Source organism: Garra rufa, chromosome 2 (genome assembly GCF_049309525.1).
Source record: "Garra rufa chromosome 2, GarRuf1.0, whole genome shotgun sequence".
Classification (NCBI taxonomy): Eukaryota; Metazoa; Chordata; class Actinopteri; order Cypriniformes; family Cyprinidae; genus Garra; species Garra rufa.
This window is the reverse complement of record NC_133362.1, coordinates 53,200,552-53,221,728: the sequence shown is the minus strand read 5'-3', so window position 1 is coordinate 53,221,728 and position 21,177 is coordinate 53,200,552. Positions and strand designations below refer to the sequence as shown.

At 43.5% G+C, this 21,177-nt stretch overlaps 1 protein-coding gene across 1 annotated transcript; it reads right to left on the bottom strand.

The window, feature by feature from the left end:
- Positions 1 to 3,861: 3,861 nt before the first annotated feature.
- On the bottom strand, positions 3,862 to 5,550 carry LOC141325600 (uncharacterized). Its single transcript, XM_073834378.1, has one exon. The coding sequence runs from the start codon at positions 5,547 to 5,549 to the stop codon at positions 4,176 to 4,178; it is 1,374 nt and encodes a 457-aa protein (XP_073690479.1). The 5' UTR covers position 5,550; the 3' UTR covers positions 3,862 to 4,175.
- Positions 5,551 to 21,177: the final 15,627 nt, after the last annotated feature.

Below are 21,177 nucleotides of genomic sequence, written 5' to 3'. Positions count from 1 at the left end.
TAAACCTCTTCCTGCATTGAAGAAAATGGCAGTTTCTTCCCAGAATGAGTTTGCAAATGACGTATCAGGTTGCTTTGATAAGTGAAACTCTTCTCACACTGAACACACTTGTACGGTTTCTCTCCAGTGTGAACAGTCATGTGAACCTTAAGGTTTCCTTTATACGTGAAACTCTTTCCACAATGTTCGCAGATAAAAGGCTTCTCTCCAGTGTGAATTTTCATGTGGATAATAAGGTTTTTTTTCTGCGCAAAACTCTTCCCACACTGAGGGCAGGTAAAAGGCTTCTCTCCGGTGTGAATTCTCCTGTGGGCAGAAAGGTTTTTTTTCTGTGTAAAACTCTTTCCACACTGATGACATATGAACGGCTTCTTTTCGGTGTGAATTATCATGCGAGTCTTAAGAACTCCTTTTCGTGAGAAAGTCTTTCGACACAGTTTGCAGATGAAAGGCTTTTCTCCAGTGTGAATTCTCATGTGGAAAGTAAAGTTAGTTTTGTGTGTAAAACTCTTTCCACACTGAGGGTATATTAACGGCTTCTTTTCAATGTGAATTTTCATGTGACTCTGGAGAAGTCCTCTTAAAATGAAACTCTTCCCACACTGTTGGCAGCTGTAAGGTCTCTCTCCAGTGTGAATTCTCATGTTAGAATTAAGGTTCGTACTTTATGGATTTAAAAGCAGCATTCAATTAAGAAATATTTTCTAATTAAACCCAGAGAAGTTATGATGAGTTGGAGAGTAACAAAGTAACATCATTTCATATTTAAAATACAAGATGAGTGACTATTACAGTAAACAGTGTTTCTGAAATATGATTATTTATTGCTTGTTGTAATGAACATTCAGTGCTATTAACGTTTTAATATTGCACTTTTGATGATGGCAGAAAAAAAATCACTGAAAGTTAAAACAAATTTTAACTTAAAAAGTGTCATTTTTTTTACAGCATTCATTCATCAGATAAGACTTTCATGAAAACATTTGCTGTTTGTAGTCGTTGTCATTTCAAGTGTTTGTTGTTCTCGTTGCATTTCCAGTGTTTTGAGCAGCAGACGTCGTCAGTGAGCGGCGATTCAAATCAGTGAATCATTTTGTGAATCGATTGATTCAGTTGACTCGGAATTTCGAAAAGATCCGTTTCTATCAACATTACTCCAGTGACCGAATTCGTTAGGAATAAATATTCGCTATATAGGGAGTACAGTGTCACTAAATAAAGCATTACAGTGTTGTGTTTGCTAACAATTAATTTCACAGTTTTAAATGCAATTCTCTAAACGAGTTGTCTTGATTTAAACACTATCAGTTGTTAAAAGCACACACCTTTCTCCGTTTGAATCCCAGATGCAGGAGCGCGCCGCAGCATTATGACGTCACACCCCCAGACCAAAATAAAAGTCTTGTTCGCAAAAATCATAATTTTACATTATACAACACATAATACTGAACCTAGTACGTGGGATGAATTGAAGGGACGAACTGCAGATCTGTCAAAAGTCCAAAGCTATTGGTACTAATTATCTAATTTTATATCTAATACATTGGTGATATTCTCAACCAAGAATTCCAGTATTTCGGTTTTCAAATTACAGGACTGAAAAAAACTTTTTAAAAATTTAATTTGAGTTTGCAGAGAGATTGAACTATTATTTAATAAAATTGGAAAAATTAAAGATTTATGACTGTAAAGGATTGTTATATTAAAGATTACATTATTATGTAAAGGATTAAATATAACAGCCTGTGCTAAAATGAGATTATAACAGTTATCTATCACATGAGTAATATCTCTGACTGAAAAAAATTTATTACATTTCATATTACAGTGTTAAACACAACATATGGGCTAACAGCAGAAGGCTACTTCATCTCAGAAAAAAAAAATTGTCCATATTTAAATATTGCTATAGTTTTACATTTTTATGTTTGTATAAAACCCAATTATACTAACATTATGGAAACAATATCCATTTATTTCTTACATTCCTGCTTCTCCTCTGCACTAGCTGTGTTGCTTACAAAGTAATACAATTTGTATTACGTTTGTTTGAAGTTGAGAGTACCCTTTTCCACCCAGTATTAGGGCAATTCAAGTCATTTTTGGATTAATATTACCAGAACGATTTGTATGTTTTTTTCCAAGTAAGTAGTTTCAAAGCATTTATACAGTATGGAGCCCCTAATGGCCCCTGTAGAAGAAAAATAATTAATCCATGGGTACGGTTTTGCAATTCGTTCCCTCAGTTTATAAACCGTACTCATGAATTCATAAATGTTCCCCAGGGCCGTGCAGTGATCTTTAAAGGGGAAGGTGCTCAAAGTATAAAAAGGGCCCCTGGAACAAGGCATTAAAGAGCTCCTCGGGTCCATCATCTCATTGTAGGCATCCAGTTACTTACGTAATAAGTAACAATGTCATTAATAAGACCAATAATGCATTATTAAAAGTTTTAATTGCATTTATGTTTAGTTCGGGACTCAAACAACAGAATTAGTAATATTTTTATCACAGTGAAAGGGGTTCCCTAAATAGGGCTTTGCTCAAAACATTAGTACAGCAATACTGTACTGTATATTGTAACACATTCCTTGCTGATATACATATTATTACATTGCTAGAGTCTTCTAGCAGCCAATGCTGTGAAGCAGTTCTGAGAAAGAAACCGAACATAAAAGACCATTTTAATGTTTAAAAGATTAAAAATATTTTTTTTTTACCTATTCATTTTGATTAGAAATAGATTTTCTTCTTTCTATTAAATACAGTAATAAAGAACAGCTGTTATATTAAACTCTGTATGGTCACTATTGAAAATATATGTGGCCCCTGATGTATTGTATTGTAAGATTGTAGACGGTAGAATATTAAGGCATAAAATGGCATGATTTATAAATCAGATACAGGTTCACAAAAAAAAAAAAATCTCATACAATGGAATGTCAACCTTTACACCATTAAAAGGGATAAATCGAGTTTATAATTTATTATATTTTTTCTTCATTGTTTAGATTTTTAGAAGGCATATTAACATCTTTCACATTTACAACTCTGTGTTTGCTGCATAAAAACGCAGGTCGATTATTGCAATAATTTGACCATAAAGAACTGAAAAAATGTGGAAATAAAATTCATTTTCTGTCACGAGGGGGCGCTTTAGGAGCGCTGAAATATTACGGTTTCCATAGGAACGGCTGAACACAAAGCAGCATTTAACGCAGTTTTATCAGACGTGAAATGAAAATGCCAACGACACGTTTCTGAGGACAGTCTGTTCCCTTCAGAGACGTTCAGATAAAGACATCAGTGCCGCGTTTTGACTTTGAAACGTGCAGCGTGCATATTCAATGAAATCATTGCCTTTTGAAGTTTAATCCAGCCCTATCGCGATTCTCGTCTTTCCGTCCCCAACTGTAAGACCTCCTAAATTATAATTAAGTATTTTCTTATACTATTTAACATACATGAAACTTTTTATGGCCTTTAATTTGATACGACCTAATTGAGGAGTTTTTAAGGACCTGCAGGAGAGATTGTCCGTCGGCAGTCCAGCTAACTATTTTGGTAGCCCGACTGAAAAACACTGTAGTCCCGGGGCTTCGGGCAAGAGATTTTGCGAGGCCTGCATTACATACACAAAATGAAATCAAGGATATAAAGCAGTGTGTAACAGTTGACTTCTCTGTTAATAATAGAAATACTCATTGCATTTTATCAGCTTTTAATAATGTATGTAATGATAAAAATCATTTTGTTTTAAGATTTTATGGTATTGTAAAGTATCAAACACTGTTTATGTATTTTTTTGTATGTTTGGGAAATTAAGGAGATGGGTCCTTTACAAAATCATGCTTATTTATTTCTTCCGGGTAAAAAGTATAAGCACACATATTATAGTACATGAATATTTAATTTTAACACAGTTATGCTATAGATGGTTCATTTCATCATTGCTATTGTTTCACTGTCGATACTGTGGTAAAATCATAGTTCTTTTGTAGTTACTATTGTTTTACTATAAAAAAACATGGCTTAACTACAATTACTGTAGTAAAACCATGGTTTATTTTGGAGTTACTATGGTTTTACTTCAAAAACTATAGTTTTACTATGGTTACTGTGGTAGAACCATGGTTTATTTTATAGTTAATATGGTTTTATTACTAAAACCTTAGTTAAACCATGGTTACTACGAAACAAACATGGTTAATTTTCTTAAAGGAGTGATCATATATAGCTGACTTTTCTCCAGAGTGAACTCTCATGTGTCTGTTAAGAGTTCCTTTTTGGTTGAAACTTCTTCCACATTGTTTGCAGGTGAAAGGCTTCTCTCCAGTGTGAATTCTAATGTGGTCTTGAAGGTGATGCTTATAATTAAACCTCTTTCTGCACTGAGGGCATGTGTAGGGTTGCTCTCCAGAGTGGATTCTCATGTGGTCTTCAAAGAACCATTTTTGACTAAAACTCTTTCCACACTCAGAGCATGAGTAAGGACTCTCTTCATGAGTTTTCTTATGGACTTCAAAGTCTTCATGTTGATCAAAACTCTTTCCACACTGATCACACACATAAGGCTGTTCGTGAATTCTCATGTGTCTGGTAAGGCTTCCATTTTGAGTGTAACTCTTACCACACTGTTGGCATATGAAAGGCTTTTCTCCAGTGTGAATTGAAACATGTCTTTCAAGATTCAGCCTATGATTGAAATGCATTCCACACTGTTCGCAGACATAAGGCTTCTCTCCGGTGTGAACTCGCATGTGGACTTTCAGCTTTCCAGATCGAGTAAAACCGTTTCCACACTGTTGGCAGACGTAAGGTTTCTCTCCGGTGTGAATTCTCATGTGGACTTTCAGTTTTTCAGATCGAGTAAAACCCTTTCCACACTGTTGGCAGACGTAAGGTTTCTCTCCGGTGTGAATTCTCATGTGGACTCCCAGGTGTCCAGGTTGAGTGAAACTCTTTCCACACTGCTGGCATGTGTAAGGCTTCTCTCCAGTGTGAATCATAAAATGCCTTTTAAGACTTTTTCGAAGACCGAAATGCTTTCCACATTGTTCGCAGGCATAAGGTTTCTCTCCTGTGTGAATTCTCAAGTGGGCTCCAAGCTGTCCAGATCGAGTAAAACCCTTTCCACACTCTTCGCAGATATAAGGTTTCTCTCCGGTGTGAACTCGCATGTGGACTCCCAGGTGTCCAGGTTGAGTGAAACTCTTTCCACACTGCTGGCATGTGTAAGGCTTCTCTCCAGTGTGTATCATAAAATGCCTTTTAAGACATTTTCTAAGACCGAAATGCTTTCCACATTGTTGGCAGCCATAAGGTTTCTCTCCTGTGTGAATTCTCATGTGTCTTTTAAGACTTCCTCTTTGACTGAAACACTTTCCGCACTGTTGGCAGGTAAAATAACTTCTTCCTTTCTTTCGAGTCTTTTTTCTTGAGGAAGTCGTTTCGGTCTGTGACCAACTAAAATATTTTTCTCCATTTATGAAATCATAATCTTTCTCTTCCATTTCATTCAGTACTTGACTCTCCTCTTTCAGTGCCATCAGGTCTAAAGTGAAAAAAGACAAGTAAAAGTTAACCCCTGTTTAAAGACACAAAACAGCAGACATCAAAACATTCAAACATGTAAAGTGTCAAAACTAACACACAACTAAATCCTATATGCCTTAAGCCAGCGGTTCTCAATTCCAGTCCTCACGCTCCACCTGCTCTGCATATTTTGCATGTCTCTCTTAGTTAACACACCTGACTGATAATCAGCTCATTAGAATTGAGCTCTGTGCATGAACTGTGTTCCAACTGACATGGTCCCTACACAGTATTCATTGTTCCCTGATCACTGGAAACCCTTTGAAATTTACTTTAAAAGTGCACGTGATTTATTTTCACTAATTTAAGAAAAATGTGACTTTTCATTTTAAAGTGCCCCTATTATGCCATGGTAAAGGTAGTTAATATTGTTGTAATAGTCTCTTAAAACAGGTTTACATGTTTGCAGGTTAAAAAAAATACTTTAGTTTCCTCCAAAATTAGATTTAATTTTACCCCGTTTCTAAATGATGTGATTGGTCAGATGGTGCAGTCCTTTTGGATTGGTCTACCGCTACAGCGCAAAACGAAACGCCCATTGGCATAACTGAATGACAGCTGCGGAGACCTGTTAATGCATAGAAAAGATAGCCTCGATTTTACCCTATCAATTCGAGCCGGAGTCTGACGATGAAACGGTTGAAGTGGCACATCGACAAGAAACTGTTTTGCAAGCACGACTGGAGCAGGACGTTTCTCAGTGGGTGTCATATTATAACTGTGGAAAGTGCTTGCAATTTGCTTTTGTAAGCGAACCGGGCACACCTCTACGTTGTGAACTTCAACACTGTACAATCCATAACACTGCGTTAAGCCATCGTTTATCATTATCATTAGTTAAACTAATAAGGCAGACAGACAGTCAAGCTGCATCAATCACAATTTTTAGACTACATTGCACTCACAGCTGAACAACAGAACTACAGAAATGCAAGTTAGCCGGTTACCAAGACATGAGCGGGGTTGTTACACACCATAACGTACACAAATACGTATTTTGAACGATCGCTAGAAAATACAATCATCAATTATTAATCATACTTACAGGTAGGAGTTCAGAGGAGCAAGCCGGTCCAAATAAACTGGGCACTGATCAATTTTTTAAAACCAAGCGTTTGGTGAATCTCGCGTTGTAAGTTACTCCCCAAGATTGGAAAAGCAGTCATCAGTAAAATGACGCGAACACAAAACAAGATTGGAATTGGACTGCTGAGGTGTTGTTGAAAAAATTTATTTCTTGGTAGTTTCATCTTTCGGAAGGGCATATAAAACAAATTCACTCTCACAGCACAGGGCGTCTTCTTGACATGATGTAATCCACGTGAAAATGGTAGGCCTACTGTTCGTAGGCGTGCAAGTTGTTCGCGAAATTGATCGTGGGCGGACATTACGCAAATGTGTAGCTCGTGACGTGTGGCCGTTACAGAAAAATATTCGAATTGCTGACGACTCGTTTAGGCGAATGTGAGCCGACTCTTTTTTTTGTTTGACAAAAACTTCATTTATATTGCACTGTTGGTGTCACAACTTTGCAGATAGTTTATGTTCACATACAGCTACATGACACACTACATGAAATATCATATTTGAAAAGGCATAATAGGGGCACTTTAAGCAATGTGTGCTTTCATTTCAGTTGTTTCACACTGATGTTCAATAAATAATCATAGATAGTAGATCATAGATAGTGCGTGCACCCTTCATTCAAAAATCTCTCACTTGTCATATGTGAGCATATTTACTGTACAAAACTTGTCAGTGAACTATGAGGGCAAAAAAATAAATATTATTTAAATATAATTAAATATAATTTTATTAATGAATAAACTAATCGTTCATTAATTGTAATCAGGTTAAAATGTTCAATTAATTGAGATTTAAATTTTAGGCCAAATCGCCCAGCCCTATTAGGAACTACACTCCCATTCCGGCGTAATAGTCAAGGAAGTTTGCTGCTGTAATATGGCCGAAGCAGCAGGTGCAGTAATATCATGCAGCGCCTGAAATTAGTTCCCAGCTAGGTAACTTCCAATGAGGAACGCTCCCTGTGCTTGCAGTTGGTCATGTTGTGCTCTAATGTGCTGCGTGATATTACTGCACCTGCTGCATCATATTACGGCCGCCAACTTTCTTGGCTATTACACTGGAATAGGAGTGTAGTTCCTAATCTTATCAGCCTAGAAAATCACAGCTTTACATTTACAATCTATGCTTAGTGATATCGCCAGAACAGGAGAACGGCTGAATAGATTTCCAAACGGTAAAACTCGACTTATTAACTCAAGAGGGAGTTGGAGAATGAGCCATTTCCAAAAAAAAAAAAAAAAAGTGGAGTGTTCCTTTAACACTCATGTTGACAATAGCCAGTTTGGGCCAGTGCGTACCAGGGTTAACAATGAGCTGGACAGGGTCAAGGGCTTTGCACCTCAAACCGCAAGCCCAAAATCAAACAGCACTTCCACTGTCAGACCAGCCTTACTGTAAAACCCACCCCTAACACCCCTCTCTGAAACAAACATCACACAACCCCAGCATTTGACCAGATTATATAGTACATTATAACTATATGTTAGAAAAAGCACCTTAAATACTGAGGCGGCTGATAAACTGGTGTGTGTCTCAGTCCGGCTTGAGTCACCAGATGAAGCCGTCCGCTGCTTATTTAAATGCTTCACTTTCAAATGATAAGCCAGATGTGAGCTTGATGAATGATAGGCGAATGTTTTTTTTCCTGCCTGATTAACTGGAATTAGTCCTAGATGTTAACGATCTCTTTAACGTTTTTGACACGGACAATTTTTTTCTGTGACTGACCAACTAATAAAATATTAGTTAACTCTTCTCATAAACTAACATTCATTGAACTATTAAGGCGGCAGAACTAGTCGAGTGAAAGCGACGACCAGACTTTATTTCACATACGTAATCATTACATCTGAGCAAGTTAGACCACATGCACAAAACGTACTCTAGAGAGGGAACGAGTACTGCGTAAGAATCTTACGCTAGGGGAAAATCCTTTTCTGTGAAATATTGAAGCCAAAAATTATCCTTAATTTTGTAATAATGTAAAACGTGTTGCAGCAGCATACAGACATAAGCGAAACAGCTTGCGCGCCTATTGGCTGCTCTGCGGCAACTGCAGCAGCCTATAGAGCGAGGCCTGGCGCAACGCCAGATCCAATGGGGGCATTTCGCGCCCACTGCGTCGCTTCCCGCCAAAAAGGGCGTGGTCTAGGCCTATAAATACCGCTCGCAGGCAGCTATTATCTGGTTTTGCATTATCGAAGCAACCAGAGCGTGCGCATGCACGGCAAGATACGCAGTACTTGTTCCCTCTCTAGAGAGAACAGAGTACGTTCTCTTACGAAAGGTCTCTCGTACTGAGTAAGTATCTTACGCTAGGGGACCCAGTGCAAAACGGCGTGCATGCTGAGATCTGACACCAAAGACCCAAGGGCGAAAGCCCGGGGTTCATATAGTTCATAATCACCTAGAGAACTCACAGAGAGTCCAGGGAAGAGGGAGGGGCAACGCCGCACTCTTCCACATAGTGCAGCGTAACTCAGACGCTAAGTTTAACGTACATACAGGACGGGGTTATGGCCTGAACTGACGTGGAAATATGGGTCTTTACACAGTTTGTCCAGGCACATCTTGTGCTACTACTTTCACTGTCGACCCAAGAGCTGTGCTCAGTAGACGCAGCATTCCGAGCTGATAGCATCAGGTCAGACAACACTTATTATCTAGACTGACAGCAGCCTGGCCTGTAAGGCGGGAACCTCCAGGTTGTAAAACCTTATAAATGTAGACGGAGAGGCCCAGCCCGCCACCGTACAAATATCTTGCAAGGCAAGAATGTGCTCTAAAACCCAGCGGGCACTGCATGCCCTTGGAAGCATATGCCAGCGCAATAGCATCAACTATCCATCTGGATAGGCTCTGTTTCGACGCGGCCAGTCCCTTGGGAGGCCCATAAAATTAAACAAAAAGCTGTTCTGTCTGCCTAAAAGCAGACGAGCGAGACACGTAAGCTCGTAATGCCCTGACTGGGCATAGGAGGCTCGCGTCTGTTTCCTCATCATTGACCGGTAGGGCTGACAGAGCGATGACCTGTGCCCTAAACGGTGTGTTGAGGGATTTTGGAACGTAACCATGCTTGGGTTTGAGTATGACTTTAGAGTCATTAGGTCCAAACTCCATGCACGTCGCACACAAAGAGATCGCGTGCAAGTCCCCTATGCACTTCACTGAAGCGAGAGCCAGCAGAAACACAGTCTTAAGAGACGGGTATTTCAGATCAATCGTCTGCAGAGTCTCGAATGGTCCACCTTTCATGGCCTCTAGAACCACAGAAAGGTCCCATACGGGGACTGAGGGAGGTCTGGGGTGATTTAGTCTTCTAGCTAGCCTCAGGAAGCGAATGACTAAATCGTTCCTTCCTATTGACTGACCTAACGTTGTCCTCGAGAACGCTGCTATGGCCGCCACATAGACTTTGAGCGTGGACGGGGTTCTGCCCTTGTCCAGCAGCTCTTGTAGAAAGGAAAGCACCTCCGTCACACCACAGTCAGTGGGTGACGAGCCGAGGGCTGCCCACCAACCCGAAAACACAGACCATTTTGAGGAATAGAGCCGTCTCGTAGAAGGGGCTCTAGCCTGCGTGATCGTGTTTAATACTCCTTTAGGGAGTTCATCATATATTCGCTGGAAGGCGGGAAGTCCCCAGGCTTACACCTGACTGGTACCAGTCGACTACTTTCCACGGTTTCAGGGCTGTGACACATTTCTGATTGACCGTGAGACGAAGCTGACCGGACACCCATGCTTGACGCGGAACGCGCTCTTTCAACCAGAACTGCAGTGGGCGCATGCGGAGCAGACCCAGCTAGAGAACTGATGACGCTGAGGCCATGAGACCCAGCATTTTCTGAAATTTCTTGAGCGGGACGGACGCGCCGCAGCGGTATGAGCCCGCTATGTGCAGAATGTCTGCTGCGCACTGTGGTTATAGCCGCTCTATCATTGACAGCGAGCCCAATTCTGTGCCCAGGAAGGAAGTCTTCTGACTGGGAGACAGAGAGCTCTTCGCCCAATTGACCCTGAGACCCAAATTCTCGAGGTGATCGAGTAACATGGTCGTGTGCTCCACAAGCACTGAGCGAGATTGTGCTAGAATCAGCCAATCGTCCAAATAGTTCAGTATGCGCACGCCTTTCAGTCTGAGAGGAACGAGCGCTGCGTCCATGCACTTCGTAAATGAACGGGGTGCCTGGGACAAACCGAACGGCAGGACTATGTACTGATATGCCTGGCCCTCGAAGGCGAATCTCAAAAACCGCCTGTGATGTGACGCTATCTGTATTTGAAAATACGCGTCTTTCAGATCCACTGACACGAACCAGTCTCCTTGGCGAACTTGCGCGAGAATTTTTCTAGTCGTGAGCATCCTGAACCGACGCTTCACCAGCGCTTTGTTCAGTTGCCTTAGATCTAGTATGGGTCTGAGACCACCGTCTTTTTTCGGTACCAGGAAATATCTGCTGTACAGCCCTCCTTCGCTCTGAGCTTGAGAAAGGGGCTCTATAACCCCTTTGCTCAACAGTTTCGCCACTTCTGCTCGAAGCAAGTGTACTGCTTCTGTCTGCATCGTGGTCTCGAAGTGCGCTGTATAGTGGCGCGGGCGTCGGTGAAACTGTAACGAATAGCCTTCTTTTATAATGTCCAGCAACCATTTCGAAACCCCTGGAAGCTTTTCCCATGCGCTTGCATGAATAGCTAGTGGTTGAATACGAAGCGCGCTCCGTTCGTTCAGTAACGGAGTGGTTTCGGTGTGCTGTGGCACAAGTGACGTGCTCGTGACATTCGCGGCGGGATGGTGTCTTGTAGTTAGTGATGGCTTTCAGGCTGTCCCACACCGATGAAGAGTCACTGGTAGAGAATTGATTCCTTATCTTTTCGGAATAATTCTTCTTTGCCACTTTGATCTCCTTTTCCAGTGTGTATTTGGCCTGCTTATACAAGACACTGTCCCCTTTCCTGTAAGCATCCTCTTTGACGTGACGAAGCTGTCTGAGTTTTGCAGTGAACCATGGTTTGTCATTGTTGAAAGTTAATCGAGTCTGGTAGGAATGCATGTATCCTCACAGAAACTGATATATGAAGTAACAGTGTCTGTGAGCTCTTCCAGATCGGTAGCAGCAGCTTTGAAAACACTCCAATCAGTACATTGAAATCATGCCTGTAAAACCTGCTGTTTCATTGGTCCATCTCTTCACAGACTTTGCTACAGGTTTAGCAGATTTAAGTTTTTGCCTGTATGTTGGTATAAGATGAACCAGGCAGTGATCAGAGTCCCAAAGCTGCCCGTGGGACAGAGTGATATGCATTCCTTATTGTAATGTAACAGTGGTCCAATATATTACTGTCTCTGGTTGGACATGTAATATGTTGACTGTATTTTGGCAGTTCACGGGAGAGATTTGCTTTGTTAAAATCACAAATGATGATTAAATGAATGATTAAAACAGAGTCCGGGTGTTGTTGTTCTGTCGCGGTGATCTGATCAGCGAGTTTCTGCAAAGCCAGGCTCACGTGCGCTTGCGGAGGAATGTAGACGCTCACGAGAATGAAAACTCTCGCGGCGAGTAGAACGGCTTACAGTTGATGAAGAGCGCTTCTAGATCAGAACAGCACATCTTCTTTAAAACTGTTACATCTGTACACCACCTTACGTTGATGTAAAAGCACGTCCCGCTGCCACGCGATTTCCCAGTTGATTCTGCGTTGCGATCGCCTCTAAACAGCTGGTAGCCCGGCAACTGGATCGCGCTGTCTGGTATCGCGTCATTCAGCCAGAGGCGGACAGAGTACACAGCTTCATTACTTGAGTAAAAGTACAGATACCCCTTGCTAAATTTTACTCAAGTACAAGTAAAAGTACTACAGTCAGATGTCTACTTAAGTAAAAGTACTGAAGTACTTGTTTTTAAAAGTACTTGAGTATCAAGAGTACAAGAGTACATTTTCTAAATATTGCATTACTACTGCCACAGTGCTTACATTTATGTACAGAAATGTCTTACATGGAGTTATGAAAAATTTTGCACCCACATTTGAACCTGACTGTGTTAAACACACTGCATACTCAAGAACATCAAAGCAAATGCTCGGCTTACATTAATGTGTAATATCAGAAAAGAAAATTCAGCTAACAATTGTTTTTTCATCAATCAAGTCAATTAACCTAAACCAGCAAAGAAGGCAATATAGTAATGTTCTGACACAACTCTGAACTGGGGTCATGGGTTGGCACATTCCTGGGATAGACCTGCTGCGTCTTCATCCAGTGTTTCGTCCATGGTTTCGTCTCTTATCTAAATCATTATCTGACTATGGAGTTGACTTTGGCGGAAAGCTGAGGGTGATTGCTGATAGGCTGTCAGTGGCGCCTGCACAATCCAACCGCATTTGAGAGGGAAACAACAAATTGAGGGTTTCCGAGATTTTTCTTTTTTCCTTTTTTTAGAAGAAGTAATGGGTACTCACGGTTATGGATAGAAATGTATTGGAGTAAAGAGTACAATATTTGCCTCTCAAATGTACATGAGTAAAGTCATGAGTACTCCCCAAAAATGAAACTTGAGTAAAGTACAGATCCCTCAAAATTGTACTTAAGTACTGTACTCAAGTAAATGTACTCCGTTACTGTCCGGCTCTGCATTCAGCCAGGTTTCTGTGAAACACAGACCGGCAGAGTTTGAGAAATCCTTGTTAGACCGGGAGAGCAGGAAGAGTTCGTCCGTTTTGTTGGGAAGAGAGCGGAGATTTGCCAGATGTATGCTTGGCAACAATGTGCGGAGACCGTGCTGCCTGAGCTTCACGAGCGCGCTGGCTCTTTTTCCGTCTGCGCGTCCCGTATCGCTTGATCAGCGCCGCCGCACTGCCAACTACAACATTAAAAGAGAACTCCGGTGTGATATTGACCTAAAGTGTATTGAATCATGATAGCGAGTGTGAACGTACCTTGCATATCTCATCTCGGTTTGTGTCCAGCTGTCCGAAATCTGGGGTCAGTTAGCCGATGCTCACAACAGGTTGTCAATGAGAGTCAACAGGGCATCGCAATAGCCATGTAATAAATCAGTGTTTTACGCCATTTACGAGGCACAAAGTAGCTCCACACTTCATTGGTAGACTTCCAAGGGCCCTAACATTTAAAACGAGACATTGAGAACTCAGAAAAAGCACCGGTAGTTTACTTACAAGTAGATTTATACAGACATTTTCCACCAGGAACAGACCGGTCGCCGCCATCTTAAATGTAGTCACGATAAGTCGAGTGTCGAGCACGAAGGAAACTACAACCTGATACGTTGATAACCTGATAAATTCTTTGGTGCTCGACACTCGACTTATCGTGACTAAGTTCAGGATGGCGGCGACCGGATTTTCTTTTCCAGGTACTGTCTGTATAAATCTTCTTGTAAATAAACTACCGGTGCTTTTTCAGAATGAAAGGATATAGGTGCCGGAAAGCGCAGCAGGAAGGCACGGAAGGCGGCGTGGCCAGCAGCTTCAGTGGCTCGTCCCGCTGAGATGCTTGCAGTCGACGGCGGCTTCTTCTCCAGCTCCAGCGATGCGTGTGCTTTGCTTGAAGGATGAAAAATCAGATAATAGCTGCCTGCGAGCAGTATTTATAGGCCTAGACCACACCCTTTTTGGCGGGAAGCGATGCAGTGGGCGCAAAATGCCCCCATTGGTTCTGGCGTCACGCCAGGCCTCGCTCTATAGGCTGCTGCAGTTGCCACAGAGCAGCCAATAGGCGTGCAAGCTGTTTCGCCTATGTCTGTATGCTGCTGCAACGCGATTTAAATTATTACAAAATTAAGGATAATTTTTGGCTTTACTATCTCGCAGAAAAGGATTTTTCCCTAGCGTAAGATACTTACGCAGTACGGTGACCTCTCGTAAGAGAACCCTTATTTACCTATTTCATATGAAAATATTACTCATCCTAGCAGTGAATATTAACATATAAATATTTGATTTCACACAATTCTTTAAATGCTGTTTAAATCAGAGCACTATGAGTGAAAAATGGTCTTTAATATAACTCTAAGAAAAAAATGAAGCTGAAATCCTTTCAAAAAAAGTAATCTGCAAGAGGGCAAACTGTAGAAAAACACCTGCCAAAGAAAAATTAATTGAGAAAATGTAGAGGAGAGTTCATAGGATAGTCCAGCTTTGAGAATGAAAACCAACCTGTTTGTTCCTCACTATCTTCATGTTTGACTCTCAATGTTTCTTCAATCTTCATGTCTTCACTCTCCTCTTTAATAAACGCCATCTTTATGTTGCATGTATCTCAGTTGCCTCACCAGAAGTTTTCCTTCCGTGTTTGGAAATTTGTCCTGTTTAAGATGACAATTATTAACAGGAAAAAAAAATAAATGTGTGTGCATCTCAATCAGCTCTAGTTCAGTAGTAGTGCACTAGTAAGGGAGTCAGAGCAATAGTTAATGGACTTAAATGATCTGATTAGACAAACTTCAACTTCAACATTTAATGATTAGTATATTACATTTAATTGAGCTATATAGTAAAAAAATCGCTATTGTATTTTAAGATTATCATTACAACAACAAAAACGTTTGTAATTGTTTGTAAAAGTTGTCATTACACATGTTTGAGTTGGTTCTCGTTGCTTTGACTCTGTTTTGAGCAGCAGGTCTCTCAGCGAGCAGCGATTCGAAACAGTGAATCATTTTGTGAATCAACTGACTCAATTGACTCGGAGTTTGTAATTCGTGTTTATGATCTGAATCACTACAGAGAGAGAAATCAGACTGATCTGTGGAGGCGCGTTACTCACAAAATAACGTTCATTATTAGATTAAATATTGCAATGTTACACGCAATAATTACGCAGTCTAAATCGCTTGAAACCATATAATAGACTGAACGCGTTGTATGAATTTAAACACTTTAAATGATTAAAAGTACAGACCTTTCTTCAACTGAAACCATTCACTGATGCAGGAGCGCGCCGCAGCCCTATGATGTCACATTTTTCACATCAAAAATAAAAGTCCTGTTCACGCGCTTCTCTGTCTGTGATCCAAAAAGTGCACTGATATTAACAGGGAAACACATATGAACAATAAAACTTATGTCAGTGGTATTAAGAGTTTTTCTATTGGTGAAATACATAGTAAAGTATATTTATGGAATGAAATGAAAAAAGTATTATTTTTCAAATATTTACAAATTGTAATATTTATAATATTAATTACATATTATTACATTTTCCAAATGTATTCATTCATTCTTTCATTTATTCAATCATGTGTTTATGACGTTTAAGTCCACAGTTGTTTCTTTTTATGTTCATTTAACATTTATTTAATTTTGTAGTTATAGATGCATATATACGTATAGCTGTAGTCTTGTCTAACTTGGAGAAATGCATGGCCACTAATGAGGTGCTACCAGCCAGACCTGTCTCCATTTGCACCCATAAGGAACCTCAGGGGTCAGGTTGCCCAGTGCTTGTCACGGTTCATGGATCTGCCGTGTTCTCTCGTCTCGTGATCTGTTGGTTTGTCATGTGATTGTGTGTGCTCGCTCAGCTGAGCTGCTAATCAGTCCGGCACAGGTGTTTCCCATTACCTTCAGCCCATATATACTCATCTCTCTCTCTCTCCCTCGTCCGATAGTTCATCTGGATGTCACAGTGTTGGGTTGTCTTCGTGTTTGCTGGTCGTCTCTGTGGAGCTCTGTCTTGTCGGATTTCGTCGTGTCTTCATTGTTTCACCAGGGATTATCATCACGGGACCCACGCCACTTCACTGTCTGCCATCTGCCCCTGCCTCACCCAGCCGGGAGAACTTCATCATCATCATTGACTGTTTCACTTCTGTTCATTCAATAAATCCTGTATTCACCTGCATTTGCTTCCTCCATCTTTTATTACCGTCACAGAACTATCGGACCAACAATGGAAGCAGCAGGCGCGCCACAGCCAACACTCGAGGACTATGTACAGGATTGTCTCTCCCGGCTGGAGAAACAGGAGCAGAGCACAAGCGGTGTTGGATCCGCCATTCGTGCTCTTGTGGGGCAGGTGTCCGAGCTAACCCAGCGCATGCAACAACTGCAACTTCCCGCTGCGCCAGTCACGCCACCCACGCCGCCCGCCCCTCTCGCATCTACCGGACCATCTGCTGCGGCTCAGTCATTCGAGCCCCGCCTTCCCCCGCCTGAGGTCTACAACGGTGAGCCGAATTTCTGCCGTGCTTTCCTCACTAAGTGCTCTATGCACTTCGCATTACAACCGCGAACTTTTCTTAGTGAGGAAAGCAAGGTAGCATTCGTGCTCACCCTGTTGACGGGGAGGGCGGCACTTTGGGGTACGGCGGTGTGGGAAAATCAAGATCCCTGCTGTGCCTCGTTTTCTGCACTCTCCGCCGAGATGAAGAGGGTGTTCGACCGCGCGGTCTCAGGAAGGGAGGCCGCGCGGACTTTGATGGACCTCCGACAGGGGGAGAGGTCTGTCTCCGACTATTCGATTGAGTTTCGCACCCTGGCGGCAGAGTGCCAGTGGAACGAGGAGGCGCAGTGGGATAGGTTCCTGCATGGGCTGGCTGACCGCGTCCAAAAGGAAATCTACGCCCTGGATCTACCCGCCAACCTTAACGGATTGATCGATCTTGCCTTGCGGGTAGACTCTCGTCTCTCCCGAGCCGAGCGGCGTGGATTCTCCGCTCGGCTTCCCCCTGGGGAGGGAACACCATCACGAGCCAGCGGCCGTGACGCGGTCAGCCCCTACGACGATCACGAACCCATGCAGGTGGGGAGAGCTCGGCTTTCTCGGGAGGAGAAGGAGAGGCGGAGATCCCAAGGTCTCTGCCTTTATTGTGGAGCTGGGGGACATTTCGCTTTTTCTTGTCCGGTAAAAGGGCCAGCCCGGCAGTAAATCTGAGGCTACTGTCGGGTGGGATCTCCGCTGAGAAGACCTCATCCACCTCGACCTCCATGCTCCTCCCGGGAAGGTTAAGATGGCAGACTTTTGATCATCACGTCACCGCACTTCTGGACTCCGGGGCTGAAGGTAATTTCATGGACTACAGTTTTGCTCTGCATAATCATGTTCCTCTCTCCCCCCTCACTAACACCATTGCCGTTTCCGCACTCAATGGACAGACTTTACCCAGAATTACTCACTCTACAGAACCCATCACTCTCACTGTGTCTGGAAATCACAGTGAGAGTATTTCATTTCTCATACTGGACTCTCCCCACGCACCTGTCGTTCTGGGCCATCCCTGGCTAGTCAAGCATAACCCCCGGATTGATTGGCGGCTCAAGTCTGTGTCTGAGTGGAGCACTAAATGTCATGAGTCATGTCTTGTGTCTGCCTGTCCCTCTGTGTCTACCCCTATGTTGCAGGAGAAGGCGGTGGATCTGTGTAACGTGCCCGTAGAGTACCTCGACCTGAAGGAAGTGTTCAGTAAGTCTCGGGCTGCTTCTCTTCCTCCTCATCGTCCCTATGACTGTGCAATAGAGTTACTGCCAGGTACGTCTCCGCCTAAGGGCAAATTATATTCGCTTTCCATTCCTGAGCGAGAGGCTATGGAGAAATACATTTCTGATTCTCTAGCAGCCGGGTTCATTCGACCCTCCTCTTCTCCAGCGGGGGCGGGGTTCTTTTTTGTGGGGAAGAAAGACGGATCTCTGCGACCTTGCATTGATTACCGAGGGCTGAATAATATCACGGTAAAGAATACCTATCCTTTGCCGTTGATATCTTCAGCTTTCGAGAGGTTGCAGGGAGCGTCTGTCTTCACTAAATTGGACTTAAGAAACGCATATCATTTGGTTCGCATCAGGAGGGGAGATGAATGGAAGACCGCCTTTAATACCCCCAGGGGGCACTTTGAATACTTGGTCATGCCCTTCGGCTTGTCCAACTCCCCAGGGGTCTTTCAGGCACTCGTCAATGACGTGCTGCGAGACATGGTCGACCAGTTCATATATGTCTACCTGGACGACATATTGATTTTTTCTTCATCTCTCCAGGAACATGTGCAGCACGTTAGGCGAGTGCTTCAGAGGCTGCTAGAGAATGGACTTTTTGTCAAGGCGGAGAAATGCGTTTTTCATGCACAGTCTGTTCCTTTTCTAGGGTACATCTTGTCGCCCGAGGGAGTTCGTGTGGATCCAGAGAAAGTTAAAGCTGTGGTAGATTGGCCAACCCCAGATTCCCGCAAGGCCCTGCAGAGGTTTCTGGGCTTTGCCAATTTCTACCGGCGTTTTGTTCGCAACTTCAGCCAGCTAGCCTCGCCTCTGACCGCCTTGACCTCCCCCAGAACTACGTTCAGGTGGTCAGATGCAGCGGAAGCTGCATTTGCCAAACTGAAGAGCCGCTTCGTTTCGGCTCCAATTCTTGTAACCCCTGATCCATCTCGTCAGTTCGTGGTGGAGGTCGATGCGTCAGAGGTGGGGGTAGGTGCAGTCCTGTCCCAGCGTTCGGCCACGGACGACAAGATGCATCCCTGCGCGTTTTACTCCCATCGTCTGTCACCTGCCGAGTCAAATTATGATATTGGTAATCGAGAGTTGTTGGCGGTCAAATTGGCATTGGAAGAATGGCGTCATTGGTTAGAGGGGTCGGGGGTACCTTTCATAGTATGGACCGATCACAAAAACCTCGAGTATATCAGAACGGCTAAAAGATTGAACTCTAGGCAGGCTCGGTGGGCATTGTTTTTCGGACGTTTTAACTTTACTCTTTCGTACCGCCCGGGTTCTAAAAATGTCAAACCCGATTCTTTATCGCGAATTTTTGACCACTCCGATCGCCCGTCTACTCCCGAGAGTATTTTTCCTGAGACGCTTATCGTCTCAACTCTCACTTGGGAGGTCGAAACGAAGGTTAAATCAGCCTTAGAAGGGGTAACGCCCCCGGTCGCGTGCCCACCGAACCGTTTATTTGTGCCAGAGGAATTACGGTCCGAGGTTATTCAGTGGGGTCATTGTTCCAATGTGGTTTGTCACCCAGGGGTTAATCGAACCTTACATATGGTCAAGCAACGATTTTGGTGGCCTCTCATGGCTCGTGATGTTCGCAGTTTTGTCTTGGCTTGCTCAGTTTGTGCCATTGGTAAGTCGTCTAACAGACCCCCTGATGGGCTCCTTCAACCGCTGCCGGTCCCTTCGAGACCCTGGTCCCATATCGCTTTAGATTTTGTCACCGCCCTCCCGCCCTCCCAGGGCAACACGGTAGTTTTGACCGTGGTGGACCGATTCTCGAAGGCGGCCCATTTCATTCCCTTGCCCAAATTACCCTCAGCCAAGGAGACAGCGGTGACTGTAGTTGACCACGTCTTTCGGTTACATGGCCTCCCGACGGACGTGGTCTCCGACAGGGGACCCCAATTTGTGTCCAAATTTTGGCAAGAATTCTGTAAATTGTTGGGGGCAACTGTTAGTCTCTCTTCAGGATTCCACCCTCAGACCAACGGTCAAACTGAGAGAGCCAATCAGGATCTGGAAAGAATGTTGCGATGTATGGTCAACAGAAATCCTTCCTCCTGGAGCCAACAACTCTCAATGGTGGAGTATGCCCACAATTCATTGCCAGTATCATCCACGGGCCTATCACCATTTGAATGTAGTTTAGGGTACCAGCCACCAATTTTTCCTAGTCTGGAATCCGAAGTCGCGGTCCCCTCTGCCCACGCCTTTGTCCAGAGGTGTCATCGCACTTGGACTAGAGCCCGTGAGACTCTACTCCAGGTGGGAGCGCGCACCAAGGCCAAAGCCGATCGCCACCGGTCGAGGCCTCCCGTATACGTCGTCGGTTCTAAAGTGTGGCTTTCTACTAAAAACATTCCACTCCGGTCCGTCTCGAATAAGCTTGCTCCTAAATTCATTGGCCCATTTCCTGTCACCAAGATCATTAGTCCGGTGGCAGTCCGCCTCAAACTCCCTCCAGTATACAGGAGGATTCATCCCGTCTTTCATGTTTCCAAAATTAAACCCGTGATTTTTGCACGTATTAATCCGCCTACCCCGGTTCCCCCACCGCCGCGACTCGTAGACGGGGAAACCACCTATTCGGTTAATCGTATTCTGGACTCTAGGCGGAGGGGACGCGGATACCAGTACTTGGTGGACTGGGAAGGTTACGGTCCGGAGGAGAGAAGTTGGGTGCCTGCCAGGGACATCCTGGATCACTCCCTTATTGATGATTACAATCAACAGGTAAGGGGTTCTGGGAACGTCGTGGGACGTTCCTAGGGGAGGGGGTACTGTCACGGTTCATGGATCTGCCGTGTTCTCTCGTCTCGTGATCTGTTGGTTTGTCATGTGATTGTGTGTGCTCGCTCAGCTGAGCTGCTAATCAGTCCGGCACAGGTGTTTCCCATTACCTTCAGCCCATATATACTCATCTCTCTCTCTCTCCCTCGTCCGATAGTTCATCTGGATGTCACAGTGTTGGGTTGTCTTCGTGTTTGCTGGTCGTCTCTGTGGAGCTCTGTCTTGTCGGATTTCGTCGTGTCTTCATTGTTTCAC

What these genes read in the sequence shown, in the direction of transcription:
- LOC141325600 (XM_073834378.1), bottom strand. Translation starts at nt 5,549, where the DNA reads ATGGCACTGAAAGAGGAGAGTCAAGTACTGAATGAAATGGAAGAGAAA.